General features: G+C 41.7%; 1 protein-coding gene across 1 annotated transcript in view; it reads left to right on the forward strand.

Annotated features, from left to right (window-relative positions):
* NLRC5 (NLR family, CARD domain containing 5) overlaps positions 1-14,327 on the forward strand; it is a gene marked incomplete at its 3' end in the record, with an annotated part of 46,713 nt that overhangs the window by 1,385 nt on the left and 31,001 nt on the right. Inside the window, exons 2-5 of the mRNA XM_015421392.1 lie at positions 4,670-4,735; positions 8,841-8,915; positions 11,478-13,188; positions 14,006-14,089. Coding sequence (XP_015276878.1) covers positions 4,670-4,735; positions 8,841-8,915; positions 11,478-13,188; positions 14,006-14,089 — 1,936 coding nt within the window. The remainder of the gene's footprint in view (positions 1-4,669; positions 4,736-8,840; positions 8,916-11,477; positions 13,189-14,005; positions 14,090-14,327) is intronic.

The following is a 14,327-nucleotide window of genomic DNA, read 5'->3' on the forward strand; positions in this document are numbered from 1 at the left end:
CAGGATCATGTCACCTTTTCAGGTGTTAAAACAGAACTGTTCTTTTCCACTCAAACCTAAGATAATTGTTAAACAATCTAGTCCTGTAACTGGGCAAACTAAATTTTGTAATGATTCTTTCCAACCAATCCATGCCAGCCAATGACTGGAAAATGTGTCAAATGCACCAAATGGCCGGTGTTTAAAAATGCTCTCCTGGATGGAAACTTAGAAGCTCCTCCCCAGAAATTAAAGAACTATTGGCACAGAATTACTTTGTGTTTCTTCAGGAGACTGGGACCTAGATAAAGTCTTGTTCTGTGGATTTCAGGCCTATCCACTTGATGCTGTTCAATCTGGTGATAAGGGAAGACCCTCAGGGGGTCTCCTTAGTTTGATATCACTGTCATTATGTTTTAAAAACATCCCACTTTCTAATTTCCCTCTTCTTGTTGAGATAGGCAGTTCTTGTTGAGATAGGCTCCTTAACACTGGTCTTAATAAATATTTGCCTCCTCAGTGAATGAAGAAGTTAATTGTTACTCTTTGGGATCCGTTTGATAACCACATACATTATTTGACTTGCAGATATCCTAGGACATCTTTTATTTTTGCGGGTGATTTTAATGCACGTACTGGCACTGGCCTAGAAGTCTTTTATTTTGTGTCTCCGGGGCTATTAATAGAGGAAACAAGTTGTTTTATCCACTGTTATAGATCATCCAAAGGTAACAAGATCAATTTATCTGGTAAACTAGTGGCCACATTTATAGACAGTAGAAAATTGATAATTGTAAATTGTAGACCATGAAGAGTTTACCTGTTCGGACAATTTTGAGGCAAGCGTTACAGACTATTTTCTTATCTCCATTGATCTGATTGATCTAGTAAACTGTCTTGAAGTGGGGAAAACTATTGATAGTGATTATATGCCCTTACCTCTATTAATAAATTTGCCTAATTATTTTGGTGCCCAGAATAGTAATCTGATATTCATCTGTCAAGACCATAACAAATTGAGAGCAGTAAAATGGAGTTCTGGAGACTATATTTTGTGTAGAACATTGATGTTCTCAGATAAATGTCATGATCTTAAGAGAGAACTTACTCTAAGATCTTGTGTGCATGATAGTTGCTGCAAGCTCAAGCAAATCTAGTCCCACTTATTGTCTGCCTACCCTAAATCGATGTATTGAGATAAGGCCTTGAAACCTACAAAAATAGTGGTTTAATCTTGAATGTAAGTGTCCAAAAAAAGTAGGCATTTATGGTATACAGGCATGCTAGCTCTTCAATTATACTACAAATGTAAAAAAAATATCTTATGGACAAGCTATCTGCAAGAGTAAAGAAGACACTTGCCTCAGTAATTGGCAAACGCTAATCAGAGATGCCAGAAATGATAGAAATCTGAGTGAATTTTGGAAGCTGGTTAGCTCTGTTTTACATCCTAGGAGCCCACTTTCATCTCATATCTCCTTGCATACTGGGAGGAACATTTTGCTAATTTCTTTGATAGTTCTTGTAGTAACTATGATTATCAGAGAACTGGAACCTAGCTGAACTACCGGAGTGCCCCCTTTTTGACCAGCTGAAATTAGTTTTCTGATTTCTCAAATAAAGAATGAGAAGTTCCCTAGTGCAGATTGAATCCCCCCAGGACTTTACAAAGCCAATATCCCATGCTGGAAAGATATATTGGCAATTGTATTCACCAGATAAATGCAACAGTTATTCCACTCGCTTGGAGACATGTTATCATAATACCAGTTTATAAGCAGGGTGATAAAGTGGACCCATCGAACTACAGGCCAATTAGCCTTTTATCAGTGGCCAGGAAGCTTTGTGCTCTGTCCCTTTATTATCGACTCGTGGGCTGGTTGGAGACTAATAAAATCCTGGGAAGGAAACAGGCCAGTGTTAGATGAGGGGCTGGTACAGATGGTCATCTTCTGACATTACAGTTCTTAATAAATATATACCCAAGAGTCGTAGAATCATAGAATCACAGAGTTGGAAGGGATCTCCAGGGTCATCTAGTCCAACTCCCTGCACAATGCAGGAAATACACAAATACCTCCACCACACACTCCCCAGTGATGGCTCTTCCATGCCCAGAAGATGACAAAAACCCTCCTGGATCTCCAGTCAAACTGGCTTGGAGAAAAATTGCTTCTTGACTCCAAAGTGGTGATCAGCATTTCCCTGGGCGTGTAGTCAGGGGATGCTTGCTGGTGCCTTCATGGATCTGAACGCAGCTGTTGATACTGTACCCCATTCCCAACTGTTGCACGAGGTAAAACTAATATCTGTTGACAAGAGACTGTTGGCTTTGATTGAGATTCTGTATTCTAATCCCACTGCACAAGTCCTCCATGGGTTAGACACACAACTTTCCAATGTAATGTCCCTACAGCAGGGAGTGTGTCAGGGGTGTGCGCTGGCCCCTTTATTGTTTAATTTATATATCAACAATATGATTTCTGCCCAGGACTGTTTCTCCATCCATTGCTAATGTTGAAGTGTTTATCCTATTTTTTGCTGACGATGCAGTTCTTCTATCAAGAACATCATCAGGACTTGATTGAAACTTTATTTCAATGCAAGATGAGCTTTGAAGAATAAGCAAATGATAAAACACAGCAATGAGACAAACATAAAACAGTGAACAGGGATTAAGATGGGGGATAAGAAAAGTAAAACCTCCTATAACAGGCAGGCAAAGTTACTGGGACTCAATCAGCCACTTGCATATCCCACACAACTGTAGGCAAAATTTGGCAACTTTGTGGGTTATCACCTGAGAGGAGTCTGCAAGGAGGGGAGAGACATAAAGTTGTTCAGATCTTCCCGGTATAGTTGACAGAATTGAAACAATGCACTGATGTCGATTGTCATTGTAGAATGGGCAACATCAGGACTGTCCTCTCTGATAGAAGCTTTTGTCTCTTACTTTCTGGAAGAACGTCTGATAGTTAACTATCAAAAATCCAAGATGTTTTTTTTGGGGGGGAATCTCATGTACACCACAAGTGGAAAATTCATGGTAATGATATTAAGGAGGTCCCCTGTTTTACATACTTCGGGGTTTGGTTTGACCAGAGATTAACTTGGTCAGTGCAAGTTGCTCATGTTAAAAGATTGGCTACAGCAGCATCAAATATTATCTGTCATTTCTTTTATTCATCTGGACTCAGTATATCCCAGCCACCATCAAACTGTTTAATGCCAAGGTGGTCACGCAAAGTTTATATGGGGTTGGTATCTGGATTGACAAAATAAGATTCTTCTCAAATTTCTACATTCCATCTGTGGAATTCTTAATTGTGTAACGGGGGGAAGCCCTCCGAGCTGAATTGGGACAACCATTTCTTGAAGCTCGGGCTTAGCTGTAGGCTTGCCCCCTTAAAGTTAAAGTTATACACTCTGACATCCAAGAGGGCTACCTTGGCTTAGTCAGACAGGACTTTTATTTGTCAAGCAATGACTATAGCTCCTCAGTGTTTCCTTGGACTCCCTTTATTCAGTTACCAGACAGGAAGCTATAAGAATGATTAAGAAATGTCTATTTAAGTATGATTATAGCAGTACAATCTGTAGAGCATGACATGTTTGTTCTACTCACTTTGCTGGTATTCTTCCACCTAGAGAGCTTCCCAGTTACTGCTGATATTTGACCGTTCCTCGCTATAGGTGTGCCTTTAGGTTGGTGCGCCTTAATGCCTTACTGTTGCAAGGGAGGTATCTTAAGATACCATACTCTGATGGAGTACGTGACTGTGGTACAGGTAATATAGACATCCTGTATCACGTGACTTTTGAATGTAATTATTTTTCTGAGCCTAGAAATCTTTTAATTCTTCCTTTGCTCCAAAATATAGACCACAGGGAGACATTACCTCTTTTATTACAAGATAATAACAGACCTATTGTTCTTTTAGCTGCAAAATTTTATGCATCTGTGATAGATTTTCTCAGCCATTCAAATGTGGTCTAGCCTTTTCTATATTTTAATAATCTTCTTAGAACTGATATGTTAAGAAGCACTATGGAGGTAGATAGATAGTAAGGAAAGGGAAACAGAAAATGTTGGCACAGACAACTGCAGTGTATAGAGAAGCTGCTTTTCAGGTACAGAGAAGCCTCCACTGAAAATGAAAGTTAAAATTGGCTGCAAGCTTATTGCTACAAAGATCTCAAAGGCATAGGCAGAAAATTCCTTTGCTTAAAAGACACTAAACAGTTAAAATGGCCTGTTCTCTCAGTTATATGAAAATAGTCACAATTATATGAAATTTCTCCATGTGCTATTTTTCCAATTAAAATTCCTAACCCCAGTTTTTTTTCCCTCTCTCTGGGGGGGAGAAATAACAGATCCACCTGTCTTTCCCCCCTACAATGAGAAAACAGCTGAGTGGGGAAGGAATGTACTGATAAATTTTCATGAGATAAATGGATTTCATGTGAAGATTTAAACTCTATTGGAATGTTTGGAAACTTTGAAAAGATTCCTTAGAAGATTCAGTTATTTTTAGTATGTTTTAGATTTCCTCCATGATATAACTCATCTAAGTATGGTATGTAGCTCAGATCCTTGTGCATATATGTATACCTGCACAGGTATACAATATACTGTAAATGCATTTAAAGAGAAAAAGACCAACACACTTATTTAAATTAATCCTTCTAGGTCATGTAACTCAAGTGCAAGAAATCTTTGAAGAAACAGCCACCCAGTTACCATCAACATCCGCAAGTGAGTGTTATTCTGCTAAATGAAATTCATGCTTTGGGGTAGGTGTGATTTTACAAACATATGCAGGGTTAAATCAACCACAGTGGGATTATGTCATGCCCACCGACCTCATCTCACTGCTAATATAGGATTCTCATTAAGGGAGCCATTCTTTCATGCAAGCACCACCCCATACTATAGACTGTGTTAGTTCCAGGTCAAGCAATGATCACATAATATATTTCACTGCCCTTCAGTGTTGTTCATGTAAATGTAATGTATTTATATAAATGTATTTACATTTAAATGCAGTGAGTGGAAAACATTGCCTTCCTGTGTTCAGACTGATTGATTGATTAGATTTTTACCCTACCCTCCTGGCCGAGGCTGGCTCAGGGTGGCTTGCATAAGAACAGAATAAACTTTCCAATAGTATAATATGAAATTATCAAACATCACTTAATACAAATAACAAAGCTGAAACCATAGACATAATAAAGTGCTAGTAACTTTGTTTCCTCATCTTCCAGTCAGCTCCTTGATCTTCTTCAGTTGTCCTGGGCAATTAGCTCAGGCAGTAATTAGAGGATCCAGGGGGTCAGGGCTCTCCCACCATAGGCTGTCAGGTGTTAGTAGTGGTGGCGGCTCCAAAGGTCTGGTGGAAGAGCTCCGTTTGACAGGCCCTGCGGAACTGTAAAAGGTTCCACAGGGCCCTGGTCTCTTCTGGGAACTCATTCCACCAGAGTGGAGCCGCCACTGAAAACGCCCTGGCCCTGGTTGTTACTAATCTGGTCTCCTTGATGCTCAGGAGGGCCAGCCAGTTCTGGGTCCCTGATCACAGCGCTCTCTGGGGTACATATGGGGAAAGGCGGTCCCTCAGGTATGTAGGTCCCTGGCCATAAAGGGCTTTAAAAGTAATAACCAGCACCCTGAAACGAATCCGGTATGCTATAGGCAGCCAGTGCAATGTCTTTAGCATAGGTTGGATTTGCTCCTGTATCAGGGGTCCCATCAAGAGCCTGGCCCCATTTTGCACCAGCTGCAGCTTCCAGATTTGAGACAAGGGCAGCCCCATGTAGAGGGCATTACAGTAATCCAATCTCGAGGTGACCATTGTGTGGATCACTGTTGCCAAGTTGTTGCATTCGAGGAAGGGAACCAACTGCCTGATCAGCTGAAGACGGTAAAAGGCCGACTTGGCAGTGGCTGCTACCTGGGGCTCCATTGTTAAGGAGCACTCCCAGACTCCTAACCTCCGGCGATGGCACCAATGGTGCGTCTAGGAGCACTCCCAGACGCCTAACCTCTGGCGCTGGCACCAGTGGTGCCCCATCGAAGGTTGGGAGCAGGATTCCGACCCTCAGACCCGCTCAGGCACAGGACCTCCATCTTCGTTGGATTCGATTTCAGCCAGCTCAGCCTAAGCCAACCAGCGACAGCTTGTAACGCCTGGTCTAGATCTTCCAGTTTAGAGTCAGATTGGCTGCCCAACAGCAGATAGAGCTGGGTGTCATTCATGTACTGGTTACGACACAGTCTATGCCTCTGGGCTATCTGGGCAAGAAGGCGCATATAGATGTTGAAAAGCATCGGGGGAAACATTCCAGTGGGTGCCTTCGGGACAGCTGATCCCCCAGCACCACTCTTTGTCCCTGATCTTGGAGAAAGGAAGCAAGCCACTGCAAGGCTAGTCCCTGGACTCCAATGTTATCGAGGCGGTGGATCAGTAGCTGATGGTCAACCATGTCGAACGCAGCTGACAGGTCTAACAGCAACAGCATTGCTGACCTGCCCCGATCCAGATGCCTCCGGAGGTCGTCTGTGAGGGCGACCAGTGCTGTCTCCATCCCATGACCCAGGCAAAAACCAGACAGGAAGGGGTCTAGAATGGAAGCATCATCCAAAAAGCCCTGTAACTGAATTGCCACTACCTTTTCTATTATCTTGCCCAAATAGGGCAAGTTGGAAACCGGCTGGATGTAAATTTTGTTGAGATTACATGAGCTTTTGTAGCCTGGAACTTATTTTTATTTCCATCTAAAATTTCTTTCAAGCATTTCACACACATGATATTTGTAATTCTTAGTATGATCAGCAGGGCTTTTTTTGTAGAAAAAGCCCAGCAGGAACTCATTAGCATAATAGGCCACACCCGACAGAAGGAACTCATTAGCATATTAGACCACACCCCATGCCTTCCATTGGCTTGCTCGGGCTCCCCACAGCTGTGGGAAGGCACGGGGAGGCATTTAAATGCCGCCTCGATTCTTCCAGGGCCTTCTCTCTGTAGCCACACAGAGGTTTTGGCTGTAGTGGGTGTGGCCAACTCTGAAGCCAGCCGGGACTCCGTTCCTGTCCAAAAATAGCCCTGATGATCAGTGCCATCAAGTTGCAACCAATTTATGACAACCCCAGCAAGAGACTTTCAAGACAAGTGAAAAAAAGAGGTGGTTCACCATTGCCTTCCTCTGCAGTGTCTTCCTGCAGTGGTTTTGCCATTGCCCACCTCTTTATCACAATTTGTGAAGGATCAGTGGTCTGTTTTCTTTCCTCTGAGGTTCCTGGTAGCCTTCCTTGAAGGAGAAAAGTGTGCATGTTGGTGCCTCCCTTCCCTTCCCCAGAGACTATATTGCTATGTCATTTATCTGCAGCATTTCCTGTGCCTGTTACAATTGTGGTTTATGCCCAGAGCAGATGAAGAAATATATGGTTTGCTGGTCCTTACCCAGTAGTTCCCCTGTCATTCAGCCAACCAGCTAGCAAACAGAAATATGGACATGCTCTCAAAAGTCTGTCATCTCAGGCTGTCATTGCAAAAGGCCGTGTGGGGTAATGCATTTAAGATTGGAAGACAGTGCCAAAAAACCTATATACATAGTTCTTGACAGGCAGTTTGAATGTTAAGGATATTGGCTGGAAGGGGGGAAGTGTGTGCATGTGAAGTGGAGTGACTCTGAGTGAGAGAAAGAGACAACCAATGAGAGAGAGGAGTGAAGTGTTCTGATTGGATGAGAGGATGTGATTGAGAAGGGATGTTTGGGTAGAGTAGGCCAGGTGAGTAGGGTTTTGTAAAGTGGAGTAGTTAGGAAAGGAAGATATTAGTGAAAGGACTGGGAAGTAGAAAAGAGCAAGAATCCAGTAGCACCTTAAAGACTAACAAAATATGTGATAGGGTATGCGCTTTCATGAGTCACTGCTCACTTCTTCAGACAGAAGAAGATACAGACGGGCTAACACAGCTACCCATCTTGATCTATCTGCATGGAAGGATTGGGAAGGATTAGTTATATAGTTGTGTATGTTGAATAGGTTTCCTCTTTGACTGATCTGCATTTTCAAATTATTGGGATGGAGGTTATGCAAGGTGATTGAATGAAACTCTGTATGTTTCTTAAATGTTTGTTTTTATTCGTTTTATTGCATAACCACTGTACCCTGAATGGTTCTTCTGCATCCTCACTGTTTTTTCTGTGTCCGCCAAGGTTCTGCTGAAATCTAAGATTAACAATTTCGGGGGTAATGCTCATGCTAGTTGGCCTTATCCACCAACTGAGAATTTAGCTGAATGAATATGGATCCAGTGTAGGGTTGCCAGGTCACTTTGTTGCGCTGGTGGGGGAGGGACTTTCTAAGAGTGGGGGTGGAGTGCTGCTATGTGCTGACGTCACACGGAAGTGACGTCATCATGTTGGCAATGTTGCATGGCAACAACACTCTGGTTTGGGGGCAAAACTCTGTAGTGAAACTGCCCTCAAACCAAAGAGCTTTGCACCAAAACCAAAGCATCGCCGCGCAACGTCACCAACGTGATATCACTTCCGTGTGATGTCAGCACATCACATTTGGGGACAGAATTTCCCCTGACAGCCAGCTGGCCAGTGGCAGGGAGGAGCTGAAAGAATCGGGGGATCCCCCCCCCCAAACTGGGGAATAACATCCCTAATCCAGTGTGATCCTGGCGGCAGCATATTTTGTGGGCATTGAGGCAGAGAAACAGATTGCACTTCAGTGTGGAAAGCAGCGCAGGCTGTGTGCCGGACAACTTCCTGGCCGACTGTGCCTTCAGCACATTTTCAGAGTGAACACCCTGTATTAACTACTGCTGTGTTGCTTCTTCACTCTCCAGGACATGAACGACGTCGTCCTTGGACCAGCCTTTCCACCACCAACAACGGCAAGCAGTCCAAACAGCAGCGGCTAGGCATGTCATCTCTCTAACTCTGTCCCCCCCCTACCCCCAATAGATTGGTCTGCAAGGTGCTCGGAGGTGGAAATGAAGTTTCTGTGAGTGGCCCGTGTTCAGGCCATGGATCTTGAACTTCTATATCAGTTTGCAAAGCAGGTTCAGAAATTCTGAGCTGCCTGCCATGTCCAGTGCTGACTGGGTTTGGGGTTGTGGCTAAGTGGTAGAACTTTGGCTCGGAATACAGAAAGTCCTGGATATAATCCCCAGTGTCTCCAGTTAAAGGGATTAGATAGTAGATGATGGGAAAGACCTGCACCTGAGATCCTGGAGAGCCACTGCCAGTCAGGGCCGCCCTGAGCCCATGTGGAAGTCTAATAAATAAAAAATAAATACTGACCTTGGCTGACAAATCTAAGGCAGCTTCATGGGTTCATGTAGATATCTCCTTCCTGTTTTTGCCTCTCACTGCCACAACCAGCACTCCTGGTTGCCGATATATATGTATATTTTGGTATCCACAATTTTGACAGTGCTATTTATCATACAGGGATAAGGAAATGTATTCGCCCTTCTACGCAGACATAAGGCCTCTCTCCCTCTTTGCAACATATTGTAGAAGGGGGGCAAACATATATTATAAAAGATTAGAAGTGGAACATTGGGGTTAAATATGGGGGACAGGACTGAAAATATTGAGACTACTAATCTCAAGAATTGTCATCCCTCAGAAAACTACAGTTCCCAAGATCCTTTGGGAGAAGACACAGTAGTCAAATAGGTTTCATATTTTTCTTAATTTTTATTGATTTTATTATATACAAACATTATATACAAACAACAACAAAACATATAACATGATAAAAATATAACTTAAACTTTTACATAATTAACTATATATATATAGTAAAGTTAAACTGTTATTCTAATACAACATTTAATAAATCACAAAATTAGTATATTTTTCTGGCAACTTGAAACTTTGAGACTGATCGTTATTGATATAATTAAAAAAAAACCATTTTTCTGTAAAGTCAGAGATAAATGTGTGTTTTTCATTTATCGAAAGTTGAGTTGCAGTTTTGTCAGAGATTATGTTGTCCCATACTCTGGAATTCCATAGTACCAATGAAGGGATTTTTTTACTCTTCCAATTAAGAGCTATTAAAATTTTTGCAGACATTAGAAGGATTGATATTACTTCCTCGGTCTGCTTACTAAGGTGTAGATTTGGCCAGTAATGTAAAAGTATAGAAGTTGGAGTAAATGGAATCTCATAATCTGTAATGTTTTTTATTTCCTGTAATACATTCAGCCAAAAAGGATTTAAATTTTTACATGAAAACCAACAGTGTAGCAAAGTACCTATTTCTCCACAACGTTTCCAACATAAAGGTGTGGGTTTAAATTTACTATTGAATAGCCTTTCTGGAGTTAAATACCATCTGGAATAAAGTTTATAATGTTGCAATTTCAAATTTGTCGATCTAGTGTGAAACATACTGTTGGACCATATATCTTTCCATTGGTCCTCAGAAAGAATTATATCACAATCTTTGTGCCATCTTTCCTGTATATGTTTAGATTTCTTCCAGGTATTAGTCATTATTTGTAAATAAATTAATGCAGATAAACCTTTAATATCTGGTTTCTGCTTTTTTATAAAATTTTCAAAGGGTGTTAAGTCTCTGTCTAAGTTTACCATCTGTAGATATTTAGACAGTATATGATTTAATTGAAAATATTGCATCCATTGAATTTCTCCCCCAGCAATTTGTTTCAGTTGGTTTTGTGTGATTACTTTTCCGTTTCTAATAAAGTCACAAATTCTAAAGAGACCTGCTCTTCGTAATTGTTTCAAAAAATTAGGACTACATCCAGGAAGGAACCAAGTTTGACCAAAAAGGGCTCCTATTGGAGATAAGTCTGGGGCCAAGATTTGTCTATACTTATTCCCTAGTTGTAATAAAAATCTTAAATAAGGATTTTTCAGATTATTTGTTTTGATGTTGTTTTTGAGGTCCCATAAAAATTCATACGGCTGAAACGGACTGAGTTCTTGTCTCTCCATTTTTACCCATTGTTTAGGACAATTAGGGGTTAAATAATGTCTGATATATTTCAGCTGAGAGGCAATGAAATACTTTTCTAAATCAGGTAGAGCCAGTCCACCTAGTTTCAATGGCTTAGTCAAAGTAGTATAGTTTATTCTAGATTTTTTACCATTCCAAATAAACTTGATTAGTTTAGATTTCCATCCATCTAAATCTCTTCTGTTTATTGGTATCGGAAGTGTTTGAAATAAAAAAATAAATTTAGGCAGTAAAATCGTTTTAATCAGTGAGATTTTTTTCCAAAAGAGAAAGAAAACTAGTTGACCATTCTAATAGAGTTTGTTTAAACTGATTAGAAAGAGGTGTATAATTAGCTGAGTAAATCTCACTAAATTTAATGGGGAAATAAACACCAAGGTATTTCCAAACTTTCTCTACCCATTGGAATGGAAATAGGTTTCATATTGATTGAAGTATGCAAAGTACGGGGACTCTTATTCTCTCTTGCTCTTCTACCTTTGTTCAGATTCTTCTGAAAAGTACCGGCAATGTATCATCACAACAATGCTGCAAAGATATGGAGCAAATAGATCAGTGGAGGCAGCAGAAGGTGAAATTCGGCATTCGGCTTTTAGCCAAGCTTTTGTCAACCTGGTGATTCGTCAGAGTAAAGCTTGGAAAATAAAGATTAACTCGGAGGAGCACAGTGATGCAGCCATGGGATTGCCTGATCTCTTCAAAAGTGTGCCTTCTGGCACCACCGAGGTCGTTCTTCTGTTGGGCAAACCGGGCATGGGGAAAACGAGACTTGTTAACAAAATCTGCCAGCAGTGGGCTGAGGGGATCCTTGAGCAGTACAAACTGATATTCCTCTTTGAGTTTAGGCAGCTGAACCTGATCAGCAGAAGGCTTTCTCTGCAAGAACTCTTATTTGACTTCTTCCTGTGTCCGGAAGATTGTCCCAATGCAGTCTTTGAGCACCTACTAGAAAACGCCCAGCACGTCCTCATGATCTTTGATGGACTGGATGAGTTTGTGGGGGACATCAAGTTGCCATCGTCTCCTAACTCACTGGGCCCTGATCCTCTTCACCCTCTTTCTGTCTCAGAACTCTTTACCAGTCTTTGCCACGGAAATCTCTTGCCCGGCTGCACTGTACTGGTTACAACCCGGCCTAAGATGCTCCCTAACGTGTTGTTGAAAATGGTTACCCTCCTGGCAGAAATCTGGGGATTTGACCATGAGAAGGTTGAGGAGTATGCCAGTTCTTTTTTCCAATGCAACGCACTGAAGGACCAAGCCATTGCTTGCCTGAAAAGCAATGGCAAGCTTCTGAGCATGTGTTACATCCCTGCCTTGTGCAACATTGTCTGTATCTGCCTGGAATATTTGCTCCTGCAAGATGAAGGAAGCATCCAGCTGCCTCAAACCATGACCCAGTTTTACATCAAAATGGTGCTCATCTTCATACACAAGTTGCAGAAGTTGAGTGGAGCAAGTGAGGAGGGTGATTTGAGTCAACATCGAGCTACTCTCGCAAGCCTTTGTGAGCTAGCTTTCAAGGGTCTGGAAGAGAAGAAGATGTTGTTTTATGCTGGTGAAGTCCCAGCGCATGCAAGGGATTTTGCATCTTTATATGGCTTGCTTTTGGCCTTTGAGGTAAAGGCAAGTAATGGGAGTGCGCAAGCCGGATACACTTTTGTCCATTTCAGTTTCCAAGAGTTCTTTGCAGCGCTTTTCCTGTTGACAAGCAAAACTATAGATGACAACTGTCTGAAGGAGAAGTTCTTCTTGAGAAAGTGGATTTTGAAGAAGGAAGCTAAGATGACATTCACTGAGAACTGCCACATCTTCCTGTCAGGCCTTTCCTCACAAGGGTGTCGACAATTTCTTAGCTTCTTAGCTGGGCAAAATGAAAGTTGGATACAGGAGCGGCAAGCCGTAATCACACAGATACTGAAGAAACTAGCAACGGACAGTTTGACTGGGCCTAAGGTTGTTGAGCTGTGCCACTGCGTATACGAGACACAAAACCTTGACTTAGCACAGCATGTTGGGACAGCATTAAACTTCAAGTATCAGTTTAGAAATTTCAGGTTGATGCCACTGGATATGATAAGTCTGGCTTTTGTCATCAACAGCAGCCCTCATCTGGTGAGCTTAGGTTTTGTCGGATGTCCAATGGAACTTGAGTATTTGGATGTCTTAGCCAGTTGTGAAAATATAAAAAGCCTGAGGTAAGAAACAGAGACCACATTATTCCTAAGGGTCAAACTAGATGTGATGGCATCCTTGTGTCCCCCAAAGGGACGCAGCTGCCATTTTAAAGTCATTTAAAAATGCCTCAAGGGCCCAGTCCTTACAACACTGATATTAAAATCTAGTACAAAGAGATTTCAATGGATTTAGGAAGGTGTAATTCTGTATAGAATTGTACTGTTAGACTAAGGCTGATTCTGCACCCATCTATTTCCTCGCAGTTTTTCCACAGCCATGTCAGGAGGTTAATTTCCCTCTAAACTGCATGCCACTTCACTTTCTTTGTTCATCAGGTTTTATGGTACCTTCTGCATAGATTTACGGTTGTTCAGGGGTGACTTTGCAGTCAGTATGGCATTGCCCTGGGGTATCTGAATGTGGTTTTGAGCAGCACCTTTTCCTTCCTCCACTTCCAATTCAAAGGGAACAACAAGCAGACTACTTGACACGGCTTCATTGATCTCCATCAGTTTCCCTTCTGTATTTATCACCTTACCATGAATTACTTGGCTTAGGCGGCTAACGACTGCTGAGGCAAGTACTGACACAGGAAAATCTGCATACCCATGCAGGAGCAAGCGTTGAAAACAAAATAGATGGCAAGCTGACACTAGCCAATGTGGAAACCAGGATCTGAGGCAATGCAATGAAAACAGATATTCTGAGGCAAGGGGGAACCAGGTTGAGTGCTGAGAAAATGTGGAGCAAATGCCAGATGCAGAATGGACCTAAGTAGCTTTGAGGATAGGGCTTTAAAAAAAAAATCTGGTTTAATTGTTTTTCTTCTATTCACAGCTTTCAAAGCAGGAAGTATGGAAATGAATTTGCTGCTGTCCTTTCCAAAAGCCTACCAAAGATTAAATGCCTGACCACCTTCAAGTAAGGAATGCTACAGCACCATATGTAATGTTTTGGACTGGCCACCATTTTGAATTCTAAGTAGGGCACCTACTTACTGTAACACAGATTTTTAGCATATAATATAATTTGTTTAAAATTATATGCAGATGGCATTTGCCGCTAATTAAACTACATCATATATATCCCTCAAATCAGTAAGAAATGTTGGGGAAACTGTGGCCAGGATGGAGATTTCTTACGTTGCTGGTGGAATTGC

Source organism: Gekko japonicus, unplaced genomic scaffold, assembly GCF_001447785.1.
Source record: "Gekko japonicus isolate JY-2015 unplaced genomic scaffold, Gekko_japonicus_V1.1 scaffold674, whole genome shotgun sequence".
Classification (NCBI taxonomy): Eukaryota; Metazoa; Chordata; class Lepidosauria; order Squamata; family Gekkonidae; genus Gekko; species Gekko japonicus.